This window comes from Numenius arquata, chromosome 4 (genome assembly GCF_964106895.1).
Source record: "Numenius arquata chromosome 4, bNumArq3.hap1.1, whole genome shotgun sequence".
Taxonomy (NCBI): domain Eukaryota; kingdom Metazoa; phylum Chordata; class Aves; order Charadriiformes; family Scolopacidae; genus Numenius; species Numenius arquata.
The window spans coordinates 31,615,206-31,638,603 of NC_133579.1; the positions used below are offsets into that span (position 1 = coordinate 31,615,206).

Sequence of the window (23,398 nt, forward strand, 5' to 3'; positions counted from 1 at the left end):
TGTGTTTGTGCATATACCACCATACATACACAAATAAGGTAATTAATTCATTAATGTGCCTGAAAATGAACGTTGCAGAAAATCAAATGATTTTGACCTTTCCTGAGCTTAAAAAAATAAGGGCCACATCTCCTCCAGTCTCGTGTTTTCAGATCCAAAGTCCCCCTGACTCCTGCAAGAGCCCTGCCTGCATGAGGGCTCCCAGATCCGACCTAGAGGAGTGTGGAATATTTAACTGGCAAATCACTTTATAGGTTGGATCAATTTCCCTCTTTTAAAGCTGCTGGTTGGTTTTGAATCATTTCTCTGTGGCTCCAAAAGCTGTTCCAAAGCCCTAAATATAAGCTACCCAGTAAATCCATAAGCTTGCAAAGATGCTGTGGGTACTCTGTGTCCTCATTAGCGTATGAAGCTGCAGGCCATACTGAAGTCTGCTCCTCGATGTTAAACACAACATGAGCTAATTTATGACAATATATAGATGATGAGCAATTTCTTGGTAGGCATGGAAGAGCATTTAACTTTAAAGTGTGAATTTTATGCTGGGGTGTTAGGCATTATGGCTAGTTAGAAAGATTTATACTTAAAATTAATTAATTAATTTTTAATTATAACTAAGCATTATGTGTTGTCCTTCTATTCCTTTTCTTTGATATTTTGATGAATTGAAGTGCTACATGCTGAAGATCCTGGTAAAAAAAAAAAAAAGCAAACAACAACAAAAAAAACCCCAAACAGCAAAGGAAAGAGATTATGCAGAAATCTCCTTGTAACAATGATGTGTAACCTCAGCGATAATATTACTGCCAAACCTTTTGCTGTAAAATTCAGACTTTGTTACATCATTTAGCACATATGCATTCTTCATGTGATAGGTAGCATGGGTCTCCATTCTGCTTTTTCTGTTTAATTTTTTTTAAATTCAATTACAATCACAGATGGCTAGAACTGACTCCTAAAAGGAAGTACTGAAATTATTTCGCACCATAGATACTGTCTTGGGGGATACTCTCATCAATCGACGAAATTTTCAGAAAAGCCCAAAATCCTATAAAATTTCAGTCTGCTTTTCATGACCAGATTTGGGTGCAGAAAATAGCAGTACATCATTTGCTTTATTCTGAAATGGAGATTTATAAGCGCCAATCGCCTTTCATAGCCTAGCTACCTGGTGGAGGTTAATCAGTGTTTTTATGATCCCATTTTAGTGGCAGGGTTCAGGCTGCCTTGGAAACTTTGAAGGAATTGCTTTCCTCCTTGTAGCATGGGGCCTAGGGACCTCCTGCGCTGCTGCGCCTGGGGGGGGGAGCTGGGGTTCCCCCAGGGCCCCTCTCAAGGCAGCGGTGGCAGAGGGCAGCTGTGGTGCTCTCCGGGGAGCTCCCACTCAGGAGATGGCCTCTCGCTTCTATTATGGCATCCAAAGTTAACTGAAGCGCTGTGCTTTTCCAGAAAGTCCCGTGTATTAGAGTGCCTGGTTGTGTGGGAATAAACAACGTGGAGGTTTTCGTCCCTCTGTCTTCACAGGAGGACTTGGTAATGTGACACCCAACCTCTTAACCCAGCCGTCTTCTGTAGGAACCAAATTTCCTTCCCCACAAGGAAGAATTTGAAGGAGACTGTTAGTTTCAATGAATTCAACATCATTGCCCCACCAGCCCTCTCTCCGCTATGTTACTGTGAAAGGAGACAATTTGGCTCCAAATGACTAATACGATTCTTTTAGAATTAAAAAAAAAAAATAATAAATTCAGTCATATCTGGGGTTATTGAGTCTATATCTGATGTTAACATTATTAATTTGTAATGATCTTCCATGTGGCCTTCATGGGCTGAGATTGTGGTACATGTTAGTACATACTGAGTAAAAAATATTGCCATGAAATGATAGACTGTATTTATAGACAACAGGGCAAAATCCTAGCTTCTATTAAAAAAAAATACTAAAAAAGGAGCATTTACACACTTTTAATGAGTATTGAGCTTGCCAAAATCTCTCAAATTGGTCCAGAGGTTTGGAATGAAGAATTATCATTTCAAGATGAACAATACAAGTTCTGCTGCAATTTCAGTAGCAATCCCCAGACCTGTTTTCTTTATGTCATTAAAACTTTAGAAACATAAACAGTGCTGAATTGCCACTGGTACTGAATAATGTGGCTTTTATTGTTGCCTGGGATCTTCTGTATATTCAAGAAAATAATTTAATACTTATTAATAAATAGAAGGTAACTAAAGATGACTGTGATCTAGTCTGTTGAAAATTTCTCAGTACCCTTAATTTGTTAGTAAATTCAATATATTTTATTTAAGCAGAATCATATATACAGTATATTAACTTTTTTTCCAGGCAATCTTTACTCAGCACAGAAAGGCCAGATGTATGGGAATTGTAAAAAATCAGGATATGCATAAAAACTGTTCAAGTGCATAAAGCAGCCCCATCTGGAAGACATCTAACAGAAATGAAGTTGTACAAAACCATTCCATTGATAATAAAGCTAATTTTTATGGGTCTGACAAGTATGTAATTATGTTCAGTGGTGCTTTTCAGATTTTATCACAGTCAATAAACCGCAGTGGTAATTTCATTCCCATTTGACATATTTACATGGAAACATTTGATTGGAGGAATTAGTAACCCTGAAAGCCTTGATAGATATGTTTTAATGATCTGTGACCTCCGCAGTCCCTCATCTGTTTATTGTTGCAACAGGCGAGAAGTCGTTCCTCTGTGACCTTTGTGGCTTTGCCGGCGGGACACGTCATGCCCTCACCAAGCATCGGCGGCAGCACACAGGTCAGTAAAGCTGTCTTTACTCTTTGCTATATTTTCTCCAGCAAGGGAGTCCCTCTACACTGGGGAGTAACGCAAGTCAAATAGAACGTTACAGCACAAATAAGACATCGGCTCATTGTTTACTTTGCTTTTTCTCGTTTTTGGGAAACCGCTACGCCCAAGATTTGCATCAAATCTGTTAGCTGAGAGCTTGAATAATTGCTTGGGGGTGGGGTGGGGGTATTTTTGGTGCTTTTTTTCTGAAGGAAGTAGGATTGTAAAGACGGGCTTTCTTCTTTAAATGAATGCTAAGTCTACTAATTTTTTTTTTCCAAGGCCCAAATAGATTACCTACTGTGAAGATTTTGCAAGAGTCTGCTAAAATGTCCCTGGGTGAAAATTAGCGACTACATGCAGATTAATCCATTATTTTGGACTGAGACATAGTTGAAAGCTAGTGTTGTTTCAGTTGCCCTTTTGTAATTTTAAGATAGTTTGTAATTAATAGGTGCAACTTTAAGAGCTACCACATGGTTAGCATGTAAAGCAAGATTTCTCTCTCAGAATTAGTAAAGCTTTCCTATCACCTGGTTATAAAAAATTAATATCAGATAAAATGAAATTGGTTCTTAGTTTCAGAAGACCAGAAAAAGTGTAAGTATTAAACATTTATTAATACATTTTACCTTAATTGTGCTTTTTAGTGGTTTCTTCTAAGTATTTGATTATTTGAATAGATTTTGTTTAAACAGACGCAGAAGTGTTGCTCCTTAAGCCACTGTAGTTTTTGTTTTACTGACTAGCATGAGGATAATCTAATATGACCAGGAATTGCTGTGTGAGTTAAGTGACCATTGTCTAATGTACAGTGGAAAGAAATGGCTAACAAATGAGAAGCTGTAGTTGTTACATCATGAATTTTCCATGGACTTTATAAAGGAATCTCAGTGGGAGATTTTATTATGTCCCTGAATAAACTAATCCTGATTCAGGACATAGACCATCTATGTGCGTAATTTCCTGGAGAGCAGCTACTCTCTTTCTTGAGAGCCTGAAGCCATTCTTTACGCCCTGTTTTCAGTTTATTAAAGCAACCATATTATGAGGAGAGTTCCTGCACTTTCAAAAAGGTGGGGTTCTCAGTGCCGATCAGGCAATATCTTGAAATGGATAAGCTCAAAAAAAAAAAAAAATTATATGCAGGGCCAAATTTTGCTTGCAAGTTTAACTAGTAAGTTAGATTTTTCTTCTGATAACAAGGAACATACATTTGCGTGAGGGTACTGCCACAGTCAGTTCCTATTCACTGCAGGAAGTTTGTATCTTTTAGTGTCCAAGAAAAGGCATTTAGTAAATAGAATAATAAGTTCTCTTAGTATTACACTGTCTGAATGATAACAGCAGCAATTGCAACTACTGGAATGGAAGTTTTATGCCTCCGTTGTAGCTAACGGTTTCTATTTTTCTGGAGCTTTGAAGGATTTTCACATGCTGGCTGAAGCTTACCAAATGTGGGCTAAGAATGAAAATGAATCATTGTTATCAATAGGATGGGAACTACTTTTTGTTTTTTATATTGGCCTGTCACATGGCACGCTGGGATCATGCATATGTCTAGGACTTATAATCAGTGCGGCCACACAAATGGTAAACAATCATTTCAGAGTGGAAAGTGGAAGAAATGCATATTCTTGTCTTTACCCTTCCTGTATTTACCTATTACATGAGTGCAGATCTGGTTTCTCAGAAATGTAAGCCCTTATCCTTGGTTTTGTTTTTATATTTTTTGCACCATTAAGCCACAAGCCGACAGAAAAAATATTTTATTTCATGGTTTATGTGCAAAATTAGGCTGAAAATATGGTATGTTCCTGGTGAAAAGCTGTCCAGGTTTTCAATGGCATTTTGCCCTTCTTTTGCCAATATGGTAGAGACTTTTGTGCTACGATCACAGGGATTCACAGGTTATAGATCATGAAGCTTGCATCTAGCAGGCATAACTTTATATTTTATGTCAGGACTGGAGGCTCGTTATTACTTTGCTATTAACTTTATACTATACAGGACAGTATCTCAGAGGCAGAGGGATCTATCTTTTTGGCATTTATCTGCCTCTGTGGCACAAACAATCAGAGATGATTCTTTAGCAGAAAAATTATCTGTAGCTTCTATTTGTTTCAAGGAGAATGACACAATCCACCTTTGCCTGCTTTGTTGCACTTGCATGGGTTCCCTTGTATTTTCGTCCAGTGCACAACTTTATCTCAGTCCTTAGCTGCACGCACTCCTCTTTGAACCTGTTTTTTTTTTCTCCTGTGTCCCCAGTTGGCACAATTTTTCCAGAGCAGAATGCCAAAGCAAATTACAATCAGATTTGAAAGGGATAGGTATCAAAAATAGTCTAAATGGCTTAAATAATTCCCTACTGTAATACAAGCTGTCTAGGGAGCTGACACAGAACATCTTCCAATCCAAGATTTACTTCTATCACCTGTCAGAGACCCTTGATTCAAGGGCAAATGAGCAAATCCTCACATGTAGTTGAGGAGTCTTAACCAGCTTAACAAGCCTCCTCTCGTCCCAGCCTCAAGGCCTGAGGTGTCTTGACACCCCAGAGAAATGTTCAGCTGCTGATAGATATTTGACACAAGAGAGGGCTGGCTGTAGGACCCGCCACTTAGGCTTTTGATGCTCTTGATTCTGGTTATTTCTTACTCTGTTCCTCTCCTTTTAGATGAGGTTATTTTTATGTACCTGGAGAAATACCTTTACCTTGTGAAAGATGTGTTTTCTTTGGAAATATTTCAGGGAGCATAAAGTATAATTTGGTGTCAATAAGGCTGGGACAATCTGGCCCTCGGTCACCTGTGAAGCAAACTGTAGGGACTAGGTTCGTTAATAGTATGTTATCCCTGGAAGATAAGTTTTGGGGTTTCAAATAAAAAGAAATACAGGGATGTTAAACTGAAATAAAAAAACATTAGTATTAAGACTTAAAAAAGGTTTGTACTAATTTATTTGCAAACGTGATGCATTTCCGTACAGATCCTCGATAAAGGCTTTCTCAACTGTAAAGCAGAACTGTGAAGTAGAAAAAAATAATTTGACCTATCAAGAGATCCCTGTTGTTTCACCAGTTGACGTTTTTATTGTGTTAAATATGTTATATCCTTAATGACTGACCTGATCCTGTGAGAAATACACACTTTGAACAGAATAAGCTAAGTCTTCGACTGATTTTGTCCTGGTAAAATGTTTTAGCATTATTTTATGATCTGAATGCATCTTCTTCCAGTCCTATTCTGCAAGAATCAACCTATGAAATTCAGCAAGTCTTTCACTGTGCATGTAAATTTCAGTGGCCCAATCTTCTATTTTGTGAATTGAAGCAATGGCAACTTCAAGAGTGGTCCAGAGTTTGACCAGAATTTTATCACACTGTAAAGAATACTTACATCTCTGTCTTTGTGGAATGCTTTACAATAGACACTTGTGACTGCCTTGGCTGTGAGCAGGGACTGTCTTAAGAAACTTAGGCCACTTGCAATATTAGCTGGTTCTATGTGGTGAACAGGGGGCAGCTTGCAGTGCTGCAAGAACGTAGTTCTGGTGCCTCAACATGACTGGGAGAAAAAAAAAAAATAATCTTTTGAGTCATCCTGAAACAATTTGTTTTGGTTCGTATTTTGTCCCAGTATGAAAATCTGCCTGAAGATAGAAAGATAAATAATGTTGCAAATGTTAGTGTTGGCCGAATTTAGAATTAGTTGAATTCCACAAAGAATTTAAGCTATTATCTAAATTTTATAATAAAAAAGAGCAAATTACCTCTAAATCAGCTACCACAACCATGCACACACTCACAAAAGAAGCATATAATATCACATAATTTAAATATTTTACTTTAATCATAATCGACTAGGAAATTGCATAAGAGAGAAAAAACAAGCAAGAGTAATTATTTCTGGCTTGAAATGAAAACATGAAACCACTTAATTTTAAATTTTAAAATGTCTTCCTTTTATGTTCTTGTTGTTATTGTTCTGCTCTCCTCCTTTGTTTGTCTGCCTTTTGGTATCACTCTAGTTTCCCCTTCTTCTACATGCTTCACAGTAAACTTCCATTTCGTGCTGCAGTAGCTGGCTCAATGCAACAGTGCTGATTAGTCACAGACTGTGTTGTCTTGCATGAAATTCCTATTTTTAATGTTGGTTAGTACTCCCACAAATTGCAAATACCGCATCCTCATCTTCCACACAATGGCAGTCTACATTTGCTCCTCGTGTGTTAGTTGTGGTGGAATCTTTCTGGGGATTGTAGAAGTACATTACAATAGTAGACTGTACACTTACTGCGCACAGCAGTTCTATGACAGTCGCCCTGAACCTATGGAACTGCTTAAGATTGTGTCTTTGTTCAAATATTTTCATGAATTTTTGAAGATGGTAGCTTATATTGTACAGATCACTGTTTGTATGATTGCTTCTGCTCACTCATTTCAATCTCGCGCTTCTCAAGACATTTATAGGTCAATGTAATAAAGAAAGAAAATTTAATAATATATGTGTTTTTATCCAGATGAGTGCCTCACTTTGTGTTTCTATTTCTCATGTGAACTGCTCTTTGACTTTAATGTGTAGTTACATTACTCGGCATTGAATTTAATGTATAATGTAGCCTCTTCCTTTCAACTTCCCCACCACAGCTTAAAAAAATTATAATGTTGAATACCACAGAAAATGTAGCACAGTTAAGAAGACTTACTGCTCTTTTCAGCAAGAGGAGAGGTAAAATTTGAAGATCTGTGTTGTTTTTTCTACCAACTTTTGCAGTAGAGTGTGGAACTTGATTATAGCAAAATTTTCGCCAGAAATCAACAAAAAACCTGGGTACCTTAAAACTTTCTGTCTACCTAAGGGAAATTGTCTAGTGGAACAGTTTTTCTCCCATTTCTGAGCATACGAATGTCAATCATTTTCTGCCAGCAAAGAGAAACCCTATTGCATCTACAGGGTTTCTCATAAGAAAGCAAGAGACCAAGGATGTACCTGTTTTTATATGTCTTATGTGCAAAAAAGTTGACCACACTAAAAGCAAACAGAATTTATTTTAATATACTTCAGGCTTCGTTAGCAAGACTGTAAGTGCCTCTCCAGGGAACAGCCTTAACAAACACTAGAAATAGTTGGAAATAAGAAGAAAAAATCCTGTAACGTGTAAGCAGATGGCTGCGTTTTGTGGTCTACTCATTCCTTAGGTCAAATGAAACATAGGATTCTTTCTGTGCTGCTCAACACATCACATGAAAGACAAATAGGACTAAAAGCAATAGTTTCCTGTTGAGATAACTGGGTTAAGATTTCTGTCATTGTACTAAGATTCTGATTGGTTGCTCAAGACTTGGAAATTGAAGGCATTATTTGATTTTTATTTTTTCCTTCCTTTATGTGAAAGCTGGATCCTCAGTAGGACATTCCTATAAATCCTGTATATAATCTATAGGTAGAAATTGTCTAGTCAGTCATGACTACATATAAAAATTTCACTTTACCATCCACAACTCAACATCTCTCACCAAGATTTATAGGTTTTGTCATTGTGTTATTTCATTTTTTCTTTAAAGAGTACACGTTAAGTACCTAACTGCACAGAGAAATTTATGATTGCAGTAAGGTACGCTCTGTGCCCTAAAAAGCTCATCATCAAAGACAGAAAACTCAAGAGGTAAAATCAGAGAAAAGAGATAGAAGGAAAGAAAAAGAAAACTATAATTTGTGGGGGGAAAAAAACAAACAATCCAAAACCAAACCAAACCACAACAACAAAAGCTGAGATAGATGCAGTGCAGAATTCAGTGCAGAAGTCAGTGCAGAATTTGTAGAGGCAAGAGAAAAAGAAAGCCTTAGTCATGTTAGTTTAAGAAGAGCAGAATGAGTAGTGGTGAGGAGGCTAACTGGTTAGCAGCAGCCTTAATAACTGCTTTTGTATGGGCTGGTGATCTGACACTTTTATCAGTTGCTTTCCCAAACTTTGATTGTTGGAGCTAAAATTTTCCATGTTGAGTGACTTAAACAACTGATGCACTTCAGAAGTTGCTTGCAGTATTGTCAAAAAGGCAAAACCATGTCTTCTTTTGTGATCCTGTGGTTAGGCAACATAGGTTTTTTTAAGTGCCTGTGTTAAAATAAAAAATACTGTCAAGATTGTTTTTTTGATTTGTGTTATTTTAATTTTGTATTAATTTGATCCTTGACCTGGAGTAAGAGAGGATCCTCCTGAAATACTTAGCAGCAGCACATATAGAAATAAGTTCATTGTCTTGAAATGTCTGGGGGCAGGAAGAGGGGAAGAAAGACTGGGACACAAAGATTGATAAAGAGCATTCAGGCCCAAAGATAAGGAAGACAAAAAATACTTAAATGAGTAGGTCTGTGGAAAAGTTAAATAAACAAATGAAAGTACTGCTGCTATAGCTAATATAGTCTTCAAGACACCCCAACCCAAAGAAATACCAGGTCTTCATTTAGATGTTTACAACTGTGCTTATCAACCTGGTTAATTTTCCATAAAAATAAATACTTTTTCCCATATGTGGCTGCTAAGAATTGCAGGCCATGCTAGGCTGTCTTTTTTCCTCCCAGTTTAGTTGCCTTTTGTTGTGTGGTGCTGCTGTGATGTATTTTCTGTCAAGTGAGATTTACACATAGTCCACTTGACAGGAGCAGTTAGCCACAAGGATTTCCTAAGGAGAAACTTCTTGGAGCAGTGGGCAAAGATTATCATTTTTCTTTTGGTCACAATGGAATTTACAAGCCCTCCTGGCTTCCGCAGGCCCTCACTTGTCCGTCAGCCCCGCTGGCCCTGCCCCAGCACAGCAGCAGACCTTTACCTGATCCATCCTCCCTTGAATGGCAAACTAAAAATCTACTTTCAGTTCAGATCTGATTCTTTTTACAAGGGGGCAAGTTGGCAAGGTTCTAATGCATTTTAAATGAAAGCAGTTAAAATAAGTAGGTATGTTATCTAAAATACCTATGGCTTTACTACTTAGGCTTGAAAATGTTGCTATCTTCTTTAATACCAGAAGATAAAATAAATCAGGCACAGGAAATCTTCAGTTCAAGAACAGGTTACGTTGCTAGGGAGTCTATGGCCTCCCAGAGAGCTTAATTGAAGCAGCAGCAGCCAGTACCATTCAAGCTGCTGGGAGAATCAGCTTCTCCAGAGCAGAGAGTCAGTCTCTGACAAGAACACCCCATTTGGGGCAGGAAAGACATACTTTCTAGCAGTCTCAATTTGTCCAGCATAGAGGCTTCCGGATTGTGTCCTGCCCCTTCACCTTTCCTTGTCCCATGAAACAATAAGTGAAAAATAGGAGCTGGTATTCTCTCCAGCAGCTGCTAAAAGCAATTATTCCAACTCTTTATGGACCTTTCAGAAGCTGCTCCGTTGTCCTTCCTTACAGGCTTTTCAGGCCTGAGGACCTTGCATTTCTTCTTCCCTTGGGAGGGAAAAAAACCCAACAGCCTCCAAGAATGAAAAATGTAGATTTCTCTCTCTTCTCAGAATTCTGGCAAAGTCTCTTTGGAAGTCTTGAGTGTTTCATGCTTTAAGGAGGCTTGAAAAATCTGGCTTGGAGGCACAGCTGCTTGGGAGCGCGCTTTTGCTAGTGATGTGTTTTCTTCTGGTGGTGTGTCTCCTGTCAGTCTGAAAAACTGCAAATTGTACCTGCTAGGAGGTTTAGGATTCAATTTTGAAACTGCCTGTTTTAGACCTCTGAACAGTCTACAACATCGGTGTCCATGCCTAGCAGTTTTATTCAGACTTCTTAAGTTAGGGTTGTTGATTCCTTATGTAGTCTTTAGGATAAATACTTCTGAAGGCTTGCTCAGTGCAGTCAAGCTCACCTAAGTTAGTACCTGCCTTCTGTCTTCTGCATATGAAAAGAAACCTGTTTCCTCCCTAGATGGTAATTACATGTGCCTGTAAGCCACACAGATTATTTCTGGAGCAACCAGTTGGAAAAATGGGATGCAGGTGTCTTAGCGAGGTGTCACAGTATGTGTATCTGTCATGAGATTTTGTTGTAGTGTCTTCTGAGGGGTGGACCCCTCTGTTGGAAAGAAAAGTACTCTTTTTGCATAATAATTTATAAGCTAGATATTTTTATCTTTCTTCAATTAGTAGTCCTTTAGAAATTTTTAGTGTAGTTTCATTCAACATTCATTCAACATAGATATACATTATGTACATTCAACAAAGATTGAATTTTAGTTTTCTGAAACTATTACTGTACTACTCTAGGTTTGGTAGCTGGTTTTTTTTGGGGGGAGGGAGTAAGGGGGAAGGTCAGTAACCTTTCAAGTCTTTCTGCTGAAATTATCCCACTGTTCAGAAAAGATTCCACAGGGCAGAAGGATAGGAGGCAAGAGAAGTGGAATGGAGCACTGAGTTCTGGTTCATATTCTCAGTCCTGGTTTATGTGTACTATTTAAAGGATAAGATGAAAAATCCAGGACCAGAGACAAAAAACAAAGAGACTTTCCTCACGGAGATGTTTCTTTCTAAGCAGGCACTGAATACAAGCTTCAGGCTGATTTTTCACCTTCTGTCTCCAATAGTGTTGCTTTCAGGGCTGTGCATGGGCCCAACTTCAACAGAAGGTGTAGGGTGAGAAGAATGCCTGTCACACCTGATGAAGATATTTTCGTGAAATAAGGCCTAGTAACGTGGTTACTGTCTTTCAGTGCACTTCTTTGTCCTCCATTTTGCTTCTGTGTAACACCACATGGGAAGTCAGCTGCCTACTGATGTGTATATGCCATTGCGAGAATACTATTTTGCAATTAATACACTGTATTTTGTATTTGTGGTTGTTATATATATATATATGGACTAAAATCTGTCTCACGAGATTTGCCAGAAATTGACCTGTCTTCCTTTTCTGTTGATGAAAACTGATAATGCATATCTTCTCTTGTCACCTTCTAGGAGAGAAACCATTCAAATGTGATGAGTGTAACTTTGCTTCCACAACACAATCGCATCTGACACGACATAAGCGTGTCCATACTGGAGAAAAGCCTTACAGATGTCCCTGGTGTGACTACAGGTAATGAGTCATTAACTAAAGCATGATGAGAGAAGGGTTAAGGTGATCAGATGAGGTTCATTTGAAGTCACCAATAAAAATATATTGCCATTAAAACACCATCAGGGCAGCAGTAATTGCATATTAAATTAGGAGCTAAATTTAAAAACTTAGTCTTCAGTATTTAGGTATTACTTTATAAAGAAAAACAAATGATGGGAAACCTTTTAGTGGTAACACTGCAGTGCTAATGTTGAGTGTTTGTTTCACAGCTGCTCTAGTGTCTGTTAGAATTCTCCATGGTGAGGCTGCTTATCTGCATCGCCTTTTCAAATCAGTTGCAGTGTTGAAATTTTTCTCGGTTGAGTTGCAGCCATTTCACCAAGAAAGGAGAAGTCCCCTAAAAGGCTTAGCAGCCTAAATACTCACCAGACACTTATTAGAACGGGAAGCAACTGGAGGCGGTTACGGTGCTGCAGAGTCTTGTTTTTCTGGTCCAGTTTTCCTTCTCCTTGCCAGCCCCGTTGTTTGGGTGAGAGTTGGCTGTAGGGTGATTGCATGGAAAGTCTCTCATGTTCCACCATTAAAACCCATCCTGTCAGGACAGTATATTAAGTTATCAAAAATCATATGAGTGGACAGTTAAGATTACTTGTGGTGCTCATCCCATGTGTCTTGTTCATTGTAGACTGCTTATTAAATGATCTCATATTGCTTCTTAAATGATTCTTTATTCTTCTTAAACACGACTCTACAGTCTTGAAAACTTTTAATACCTTGCAGTGAAGTGTACTATAAAGGAATTCATAGAATTTATTCATGAGCAATTTGCCAGAGTTGACGTCCAAAAAGTTTTTTTAAAAATCAGTATTATATTTGATAAATGGCATGATTATGTAATTAAATGCATGTGCTGTGATGCATGCATGCAAGAGGAGAAAGTTAAACATTTGATTAGACCACTACAGCATTTTTTATTTTCTTTTAATGGTGAGCATACAACTGTAATGTTCTTTTAGTATAAGTTTTAATGTAGTTTCCTAAAACAAGATTATATAACAAAGGCTAGCCACTCTCATAATACCTGGTTTCACGCTATTTATGAGCTGCTTTAAAGAAAGATCCTGTACAGAAGCCTTCTGCAGTGATCATGCAGTTTCTGTACAGAAGTTTTTGTTGCATTGGTTTTTGCATGTGGAGAAAATGTTCTGTGAACTCTTCTATATGGAGCACCCATTAAATTCCTGCCTAGAACTGCAGAGAACTGAATTTGATAACCTCAGGGGGGAGGCTTCTGTTTCTGGGCTGCTACCTTAAGATTCCCTCTGCTTTTTTCTCTTTTTTTTTTTTTTTTTTTTTTTTAAGTAGAAGTGTTGAAGTGTTTCTGTCATCTAAGAAAGGGAGGACGTTTTGTGTTTGTCAGAGTGCTTGGGTTGAAAGGTCTGTGTTGAGTGAAAAGAGAGAGTATAAGCAATAGTGCGACATGACATGCTGCAATAAAGGTAAAAGGAGTGCTATCTTTGCTGCGTGTTTGAGGAGGCTTAATCTTGGGGTCATACATTGTAATGAACCATCCGATTGGAAGGAATAGTCTTATTACAGAACTACGTAATGAGCTGTGGATTACGGTGGGTTGGAGCTCCTGGCTTGAAGACCCTAAAGACTGGGAGCTTTGTAGATGTGAATCAGTTTGGAGTTTGTTAGACACTTGCAATCAGCGGGTGCAATTCCCTCACTTGGTATGACAAAATGCATGACTTCAATGCTCTTTTTAGTGAAAGATGAGAGATCATTTTTCTTTGGATGGACAGTTTACTGTTTCAGATAGAAATGACAAGTTTTTTACTACTATTTTATTATATTGGGGGTTATTAGAGAAGAGGCATGGATAATTTATTTTATCAGGGTTAACAAGAAATCTCTGAGCATCCCTTGCCTCTATATTATTGAAAAATAAACCTTTCATGGTAATAGGACATTAGTTTTCAACCCTTGCAGGCCAATTTTGACCTAATCTTTGGAAGCTGATCTCCACAAATACCAGCTGATGAAGCTTTGATTCTGCAGGAAATTTGTTCTGAGCTCAGCTGAAAAACATCTGGCAGAGATGCAGGAATCAGAGCTGTGCTGCTGCTGCAAGTGCATAGAGGCAGTGAGGCACTCTGTGTAGCTGCAGAGGAGCCAGCAGAGGGGCTGCTGTATTTATTAGCCCAGCACTCCTGCTTGTGCCTGCCAGTTTCCAAAGTCCTGGGATATTAGCCAGCCGTGTTGGCAAGTATAATTTTTGCTCTCTATCTACCTCTCTCATTTTTTTTTCTCTTTTATTTTTGTTTTAAAATATAATTTTAAGGGAAACACATTCCTCCTTGTCAACTCACCCAGTATCTCATTTCATGGAAAGGTATTAGCAACTCTGTAAATGATGTCCTTGATATCAGGTGCCAGTAGATAGTATGTACTCTTGCATGTGTCACCTACAGAAATCAAGATTTTAAAATCTACTGACCTAGTGAGAAAATTCACCCCTATGTCTAGTGGTCGAGTTCTCGCTGTGGTGCTTTCATCTCAGCCCATGCACTGTAAGTTCACCCAGACTATTTCAGATGTTGCTGTTTAGTGTTGCTTGGCAACTGCAGACTCTTTAATGACCTTTGTAGTTTCAGCGAGGTGAATATTACTCATTTTGTGTACGGATATGAAGTATTGTTAGTGCTACTGCAAAGTCTCCTTTCACTGATAGGTGAAGTGATATCTATATTCTATAAAGTAGCTTGAGACACTTGAATTAAAGGAGTGTCTAAATAATTATACCTGCTCCACTCATCAGTGCTCAGAGGGTTCTTAGAGATTCCTGAATTCAAGCTTTTCAGTTCCTTGGGAGGAAATTATGAAAAATCATCCTGCAAAAACTTTTGCCAGTCTAGCAAGTAAAAGGTTAGATAACCCTTGCTAGAAGTGCAGAAACAAAAGCTATTAAAAGAAACTAATCTGAATTTAGGAACTGTTATGAAAATCTAGATCACCTGTGACTGGACAGGCCCCCAGAAATCTATTTTTTATTTTATTTTTTTCTTAGCGGCAAAAAATGAAGTGAAATAGGCTGTAAGATACCATGGGAAACATTGATTTTGGCTACATGGAACAGAAAAGGGAATTTATTCCCTGTATAACCCACAGCATGGGAAATTCTTTTCTTAACTAGGAAAAGACAAGAAAGGATATGGTTTTCTGAAGTGAATGATAAACTAACCTAGAATTATATATTCTCAATAGTACATATATTCCCAAAAAGAAAATGGGAGATTTTGTTAATTTTATTTTACCAAGACGCTTTTATAATCTATGTTTATGGTTGCACTTAAATATTCTTGCAAAAATGTTACCTTCCATCTCTACTTTTTGTACTGTGACTGCTTGATATTTGTCTAAATCCTTAGTATATTGGTAGCAAAGAAATTAACATCTACTTTTCTATATAGCAATATGTAACTTCTAGTGACTATTATAATTTGAAATTATATTTTCAATCTAGTTTGTAAAATACTCCTTTTGAAGGAAGAAAAATATAATATATAGTCATAAATATAAAAATTTGCTCGTTAAATGTTTTGGTTATATTTTTCCACATTTAGGTTTTCCCTATTTAGATAAAAATATGCACAATTTTCCTTTGCATTTACTTTTCAAATCACACAGCGTGTCTCTCCATTCTTAAGTCAGTGTGCTTTGTCACACAAAAATATTCATTCACTCCTAATTAATGTTCAGCTTAATTTTATAATACAGAATTGGTCTCATAGGGGCCTACACCACCATTACATATGCAATGCTTATTTTATATTTCGTAGTCATTTAAAAAAGATTTATGGCTAAACTTTTCAGATTACACGATCCTAGTTATACTGACAACAGTACTGTCTGCATTTGGTAATGGGCACAGTAAGTAGCAAAGAGCCATAAAACCTCCTGAAACTGAACAAAGTCTGTGAACTTCACCTGATTTCTGAATCTGTTGGTTGTATCGTCTCTCGCCAGACTTTCTAAACCTGCAACACATTTAGGCACCTGAATTTAACCTGATTTCAGAAATGCTAAACTCCCATAAGTCTGATGATGTCAATGAAAGATGCAGATATACAGCATTTTCAAAAACTAAACTGGTTTTGTGCGTGTCTAAAGTAAAGAATTAGGACTCTCATTTTAGTCATATGTTAGGCTTTAAATTCAACTCCCATCGGTACTGACTTTCCATGTAACTATCAAATCTTCTCAGGCAAGTAATAATTTATGTTCGTGGTGTGTGTGAGGGGGATGTTTCAGCACGAAATGGATCTGGATTGCGTTGTTTTGCGTTGGGGAGGGGCAAAAGACAGAGGCCTGGTTTTCTCGCACAGTGAAATTTGTCGGAGTTCAGGGCTCAGGAGGAGCACTGGCAGAGTTTCGTGACACAGAAACAGTACTGCTACAACTTTGACCATGAGAGTGTGGGACAGGTATAATGTTAATGGACCTCGTGCCATCCCTGTGCTGTAATTAAACAAAATCACTCTAATTTCACTGGGATTCCACTGTCCAGTTAATTTTGCATTGAGTACCCATGGCAGTGAGGGGAAGGAGGGGATGGAGGGCAACGTCCAGGGGATTGGTGATGTTCCACAGCCATAGATAAAAGGCTTTAGAAGCTGTATGAAACAAACAGCTAGGCCAGCAAAACAGCATTAGTTCCATAAATGTACCTTTCTGTAAAGTATATTATGACTTGTGAAGGATGTCTTACAAGACTGAGAATAAATAGCATACATTTTTAATATAATTATGTAAACTAAAATAAATATTTTACATTTATTATGCATAATAAAATAATTAGACAACATTCTCTAAGGGATTATGGCATCTGAAATTCCAACTGCAGAAGGATTCATTGCATATTTTCAGCAGCAACGGCAGCATGACTTAGGGGGAGTGACTCCACAGGGGCTACTTTTCTTTTTCTGGACAGCATCCCTAGGGAGGTCCTATTTCCCTCTGACTTATAGTATCTTTCCATAGGTTGTAAAGACCAGTTTATAATACACTCCAGGATTTGCACCTAAGTCATAAGAATGTGCAAAGTAAGTGGTTTCTCTGGGTTTATTTTGGTGAATTTAATAACTTTTAGTTGTCTTGGTACAATTGCATCAGCTGTGCACTATTCCCTAGTTATATCAAGGATAACTAGGGACTTTAAATGCTGAGGTAACAATATGTACTTATTCATAGCAAAACGGAGAGGCTGTTATGGCAAACTTCTGCATAAAATGATGAAACAGTGTATTTACCGTTAAAACGTTAACATTAATATGCTCTTTGTAACCAGTGAAATTTAATATGCATGTATAGGAAATAACTAGGTTATACAACTGTATGGAACATTAGGCTGATGAGGACTCCAAGTGGCATCCACCACTGCACAATGGAAAAACACTTTTTTATATAAATCACAAAGGCAGAATTAGGCAAAAAAAGTTGCATATAGTTTCTGCTAATAAGAAATTGCTAAGGACAATAATGCATGCGTGTGGTAGAGCAAACTGGGCCTTCAGGAAGCTCTTAAGCTTCTGTTGTGATCAGCAGCAGGAGTTGAGGATATCCAGGGCCTTGTGCTAGCAGAGTTATAAACAAATGAAGATAGAAGTTTAGAGAGAAATTCTGCCAGTGCATGGGCATAGTTCCCAGATGCAAACTCCTCAGAATATTATTCAGCCTTCAGTTTTTGATAAACATTCAGATAAAATACCTGGTACTATTTCTATTAATCTGGAGTAAAATATGCTGTAGCATTTAAGTCTATAAAAGAAAAATAACCTGAAATAAAATTGAGGTAACCACAAAACCACTTTAATCATGTTCTAGTGAATACATGGCATACAAACAATGGTTAGTATTATTCCATTTGTGATGTTTCTGTTGCTTAATAAAACTTCTTATATTCACCTAAGTTATAACAAATAGTTCATATGGTAAACTCAGAATAAATATATGCAATGTGATAGTCCAAAATAGAGATCAGACATCATGTTAACCAAGAGACGTGACTTCAGATGTGGTTCCTAACGTTCAGAAACTTGTAGAACCTGAGAGCACACAAATAATGATATGGCCCTCACTGGGAGATGTGTCTGCTGTCTGCACTGACCGAGAAATCCTGTCTCTGCAAATTTGAAGAATCATGTTGGTGGCAGCGTACAAAAGAATTTAAACTCCCTCTCTGGCATCTCTCCCTGTCCTCCCTACCAGATGCCAGTGTCACTGCATGGAGTGCTTAAGAGAACGTATGCTTATTAGAAAACACTAATTGTTTCTTTAAAAAAAGACATATATGTACATGCACACACAAATATATTGGTGTATATAGACTTGATGACTGTGGTCCACAATGAAATTGCCCTGTTAAGAGGCTTTTGCACAGCATGCAATAGTATAGTCACTTTGCAAAGTCCTTTGCTTTCTGTATTTTTAATTAATAACATAGTAAATGCACTCTACTTGGTAGAAGGGTAATACAGATTTTTATTTATTTTAATGAATAATACTTAACTGCTTAAGATATGGAAGCCCATGAATAATTCCATGAGCATTGGTAACTCAAGCTTCTTTTGTTGTTTTTTTTTAATTATTTCTATTTATTTATTTATTCATTTGTGTTTTCCAGTTTTTTTCCTGTGGCCACTTTAAGTAAGAGGAATTAAAAATTGCCTTTTTAATTCAATGAATTTGTGATTCTCATGCTAACACTGAACCATCAGACTTGAGGCTTTAAGGATCTGCCCAGGTATCTTTAGACCAGTGATGCAATTGCAAGCATTGATAATACTATTCTAGCTTCATTTTGGATTGAGTCCTTCAAAGAACAACTTTCAAGTGATGTATTTAAGCCTAAATGACATGTGAAGTTACTCAGGGGTGACCACAGAGTTTAATGTTTCCGAGGCATGCAGCCATTTTGATATCAATGTAAAAATTCCTCTATAGTTTTATCTTCTGGCAGCTTCTCTCTGTTGCAGCCTGTTGTGATCATAGCTCAGCACTCTATCAGTTTGCTCACACTTTAAGTTCTGCAAAAATGTTCCCAGGTTCCTGATTTCTTTCAGTTAGATACTGTCTCCCCCTTGCTGTTCAATTTGGGCTTTGTCCCTAAACTTTTTTTATGCAGCCTCTTCCCCACTGTACTGATGCTCTTTTATTTTTATTTTTTTTTTTTGAATCAGACTTAACACACTTAACACTTAAGTGAACACAACCTAAAATCTGAAGTATTTAGTGTTTAGGAAATATGCATAAGACCACTTCATGCAATGGGCAGATTAATGTAACTAATGTCTTCTGTTATCACATTTTATCTTTTCCCTGTCCTCACACGCCTTTCTTGTTCCCTATCACATGCAGTCATCGCTGTCTTATCTATTCCTCTTTCTTAAAGAGCATAAATATGTTATAATAAATATACCTATGTTTATATTTAATGTATAGTTAATTAATGTTTATAAATCTGGAACGCCAGCGTATATTTCAAACTAAAATAATCTTAAGTAGGTTGTATTTTGATAGTAAATAAAATTTTAGTACTAACCTCAAGATGAATGGCAAGGCTATGGTCTTAATATAGCTTTTAGTAACAAAAAAGACTTGTAATTTCCTGTTCTTACAGTGCTTCTGATAAAAATGCACAGTGAAGATCTTTTATGTCTGCAAATAAACTTTCATTTGTTGGAATAATTTGATCTAAAAATAATCATTGGCATCAGAGCTTAATTAATGTGACTCTTTTAGGTAAAAAGTAGTTTTAAAAAAGGCTGCTAAAGCAATTACATATATTTTTTTTGCTCTTGCCTGTTAATACAGAATGAAAAATAAACATGTTTGTTTCTTTTACCATTCTTTAATCCCCAATCCAGTCATTATAAAATGGCCAAAGCTATTTTTTGGGATGGTCAAATCTACAAGAAATTCTTATTGCTAGTTACATGGCTAACTACCTGGCTGGTAGTTAGCAATCTGAAAATATTTTGGTAGGCCTTAAGATGAAATTAATAGACATTAGCCTGTTTTGTTATGTATGGTTTATACTCCAGGCAATATGGCTACTACCATATAAAAAAGTTCCTGTATTAATGCTGTCTTTGTGACAATCTTCCCTCTTCTTCCTTCATATGTGACATACAAAACAGGTTAAAATGGTGGGAAGTGACAGAAAGCAAATTCAGTTCAGAAGCAGTTCCAGAAGGTTCTGTAGCCTAGTGGAAGGTGGAGAAAGGGAAAGGGTTTTTTTTTCCCCTTTAAAGGCTGATGAAAATGAAAGAATTGTTGAAGAGAAAGAAAAGGGAGGAAGGAAAGAAGAGGAAAAACCTGAGCTTTTCTGTTTGAGAAAAACTTGCTACTTAGATACTTCTAATGCATTTGAATTGGTGAGCAATTTTCCAAATAAATACAGCTTTGTTAGAAACTCCTGATTTATTGAATCTAAATAAAATCGCATGCTTGTTCCAGCAGAGTTGCCCTTGTCTCTGTGACAGCTTCTGCCCAAACTCCCCTGGAGCAATATGTTGGGTCACTTTGGGAGCGCAGGTAAAGGGAAACAGTGGGAGGAGGGAAAGCCTCTGCCTCCATCACAAGGCTCCCTGCTTTAAAAGTGGAAGTCGCCAGGTCTGTACCTTTGCAGTGTGGCTGGAGGGTGTTTTCCAGGGGCCACAATTCAATATGGTGGGACTAAGGCTCTGTGGCAGAGTTGGCACCTGGGGTTTGGGAGACTGGTGCTTCTGGCCATCCTCTCCCTAATGTGGTGGAGAGCCCCTACAGACTTAAAACGCATCTCTGAGATCTTCAGCTCTCTCAGACAATCTGCTTTGGAGACAGAGGCATCAGAGATTTGGGATGTTGCTTCACAACCCATGGGTTCAAAGCTGCTGCTTAGATTTGGCCAGTAAAAGCCTTGGCAGGAACAAGGCGAGCTTGTGTCAAGGTTTGCGTGTGCCTCACAGCTCTCCATACCGTCGGTCGCCTTCTCTTTCCTGAGCTGCTGGGAGAAGATGGTGTATTCCCCGTAGGAAAATGTGGCGCAGGGAGGACAGGTCATTTGGCATACAACAGCTCACCTTCCCTGAAACCACTTTGCAGACTGTTGTATGATGCTCTACTTCATCCTCATACGTCATGGATCAGGGGTGTATTTCACTTGAGGCTTTACTTACAAAGGGACAGTCTGGAGAGGAGCCTATTGTCCAAGTAACTTACTAAGTTGCGTGTTACAACTATTTTGTCCCTGATTGGGATGGTCTTTGTAGTTTTGCTAGGCCTGTTTGTGTAGGTCTGAATAGCAGGTGTAGATCTTGCTGAGACTTCTTTATAAAAGCCAGGCCGTAAAGCCCTCAGTTTTGTTATTGCAAGTGATGGAGTGCTGCTCTCATCTTATCATTGTTTGTTTGTGTTTTGGTTTTTTTTGAAAATCACTTAAAAAAAATCTTCAAGATGTTTACATGTGCTAGGTGGTGGTAAGTTAGCATTTTAGTTTCTAGTTTTCTTTCTGTCTATTAAAAAGGGTAAAAGTGGTGGTAGTAGCATTCATTGAATTTGCTTATTATATTAGGTTTGTTTGTTTAGCTTTTGTCTTTAACCTGTTGCATACTACATGTACCTGAATTTCAACATTTCTATTGAAATTTTGCATGCACAGTCTATAGGACAAATGATACTGAAAATCATTTTGAAGTTGTATAAGACTTTTTATTATCAAAATGAATCCTTCAGTTCTGGTGTTTTTTCGTTCATTCATACATCTGTTTGTTAACCAGCTATTGGTAAAATACACAGAACCAATTCCATTGGCAAAATTTGGAGATACCTGCTATGGGTATTTTAACATATAAAAAGCCATTAGTAATTTGTTCTCTTCTCAGCAGAGAGATGTGTCTTTAGTTCAAAAAGGCAATTTTTATAAATCAGTTGACGAGGATTGATTTTTAGCCTGATGACCCTAACTTATTCTGAGACTTGCACTAGCCCATCTATCCATCTTCTCTCAGTTTCTTTAATAACTTTTTAAGCTGTTGGCCAGTTTCAGTCAAAACTGACACCCTGTAGTAGCTGCTGAGATACTTTAAGCTCCTACATGTTTCCTGAAAGAGGTGAGGAACAGGCAGGGAAAATTCATCTCTCATGCATTCTTCTGTCTTAAAACCAGCCAGTGTATTGTTCCAGGCTTGCCACCCAGCACAGCTGGTTTTCCTTGCTTGATGGGAGTATCTTGAAGCACGTGTTGGGGACCTGCTGTTACTGCATTGGGAGATTCAGTGAACAGGAAGGAAACGATGCTTAAGTTGGTACAGAGCTCGTGTATCAATATTTTTGGGTCCCAAATTAACTTTTTGTTGCAAGTTGTTAGGACAGGTAATTTTAAAAATTAAAACTTGAAAGGTATTTTTAAGGATAAAGAGAACATGCCTGGTATGCGTATTTTTCTTTAGAATAGAGATTTGTACCCCTGAGACTGAGAGCACTGACATTTCTTATTCAGTCATCAAATAAGAAGAGCTTCCCATTATATGGAGAGATTTTGCCACAAGTGCTTTCTTCGGCATTTCTTCTGTTCTCTTTAGATCATTTACTGATGAACTGTGACATAATGCATGGTCTAGGTAGATGTATTTACATGAGGAAAAGAAGCAAAGTTTGACCAAATACTAAGTTCTTTGTACATGTTTTTAGTTATACTAAGCACCCACAAGCTCTCATCTCACATGGGGTCCAGGGGTTCTGTACCTATTTGGAATTCAGCCTCTTCATTCAGGTAACTAAATGTGACTTTCATCACATTTTAATTTGAATTTTAATTACTCAGCCTTTAAGATTTTGATCAGCACTAATAAATTATAGCACATTCATCTTATACGGTATTTAGTTGATTGATTTTTGTATGCTAAATGTAGTCATTTTAAGGAGCAATAAAAATACTTTCAAGTAGGAGAAAGCTTTCAAAGATAAAGGGATTTGTACCAGATTTGTTGAAGTCTGCATCAGACCAGAGAGCAAAGACCTAAATCTGAGCCTTTGCGAGGGTAAAGCAGGTGGCTACTATCCATTCTGTTAAAATAAATGCAGCAACATCAAGTCAGACAAGCAGCCCAATTAATGAATGCAGCTTTTGGGAACTGCTGTGTGTTGCCTGGTGGTGGTGCAAGAGGTGAGAGATGAGTACACAGCATTGGGAGATGCTAGCTCTGTTAGTGCTCTAGGTTGCAGAAGTGTATTTTGAAAGGCAAATATAGCATTTGTTTGTTCTAGCTGAGTTCTTGTCCACCTGCATCTGTTTGTGGCTTCCTTCTTTATATTTGGATCTCTCCTCTCAGAACAGTATAATATAACATCAAGAGAATCCTTATTTTCTTTTCCTGCTCTGAAGTGCCCATTTTTAGTTTCAGTTCACCAGCAGCATGGCAGGAGCACTGTAACAGAAAGGATGATAACGAAGCCCCTCTCCATCTAAGCATCTCCGCTCC

The 23,398-nt window shown here is 37.7% G+C and overlaps 1 protein-coding gene across 1 annotated transcript in view; it reads left to right on the forward strand.

The window, feature by feature from the left end:
* Nucleotides 1-23,398, forward strand: part of ZNF407 (zinc finger protein 407) — a 342,653-nt gene that overhangs the window by 201,012 nt on the left and 118,243 nt on the right. The window contains exons 7-8 of the mRNA XM_074146539.1: nucleotides 2,714-2,797; nucleotides 11,768-11,888. Of these exons, the coding sequence (XP_074002640.1) occupies nucleotides 2,714-2,797; nucleotides 11,768-11,888 (205 nt within the window). The remainder of the gene's footprint in view (nucleotides 1-2,713; nucleotides 2,798-11,767; nucleotides 11,889-23,398) is intronic.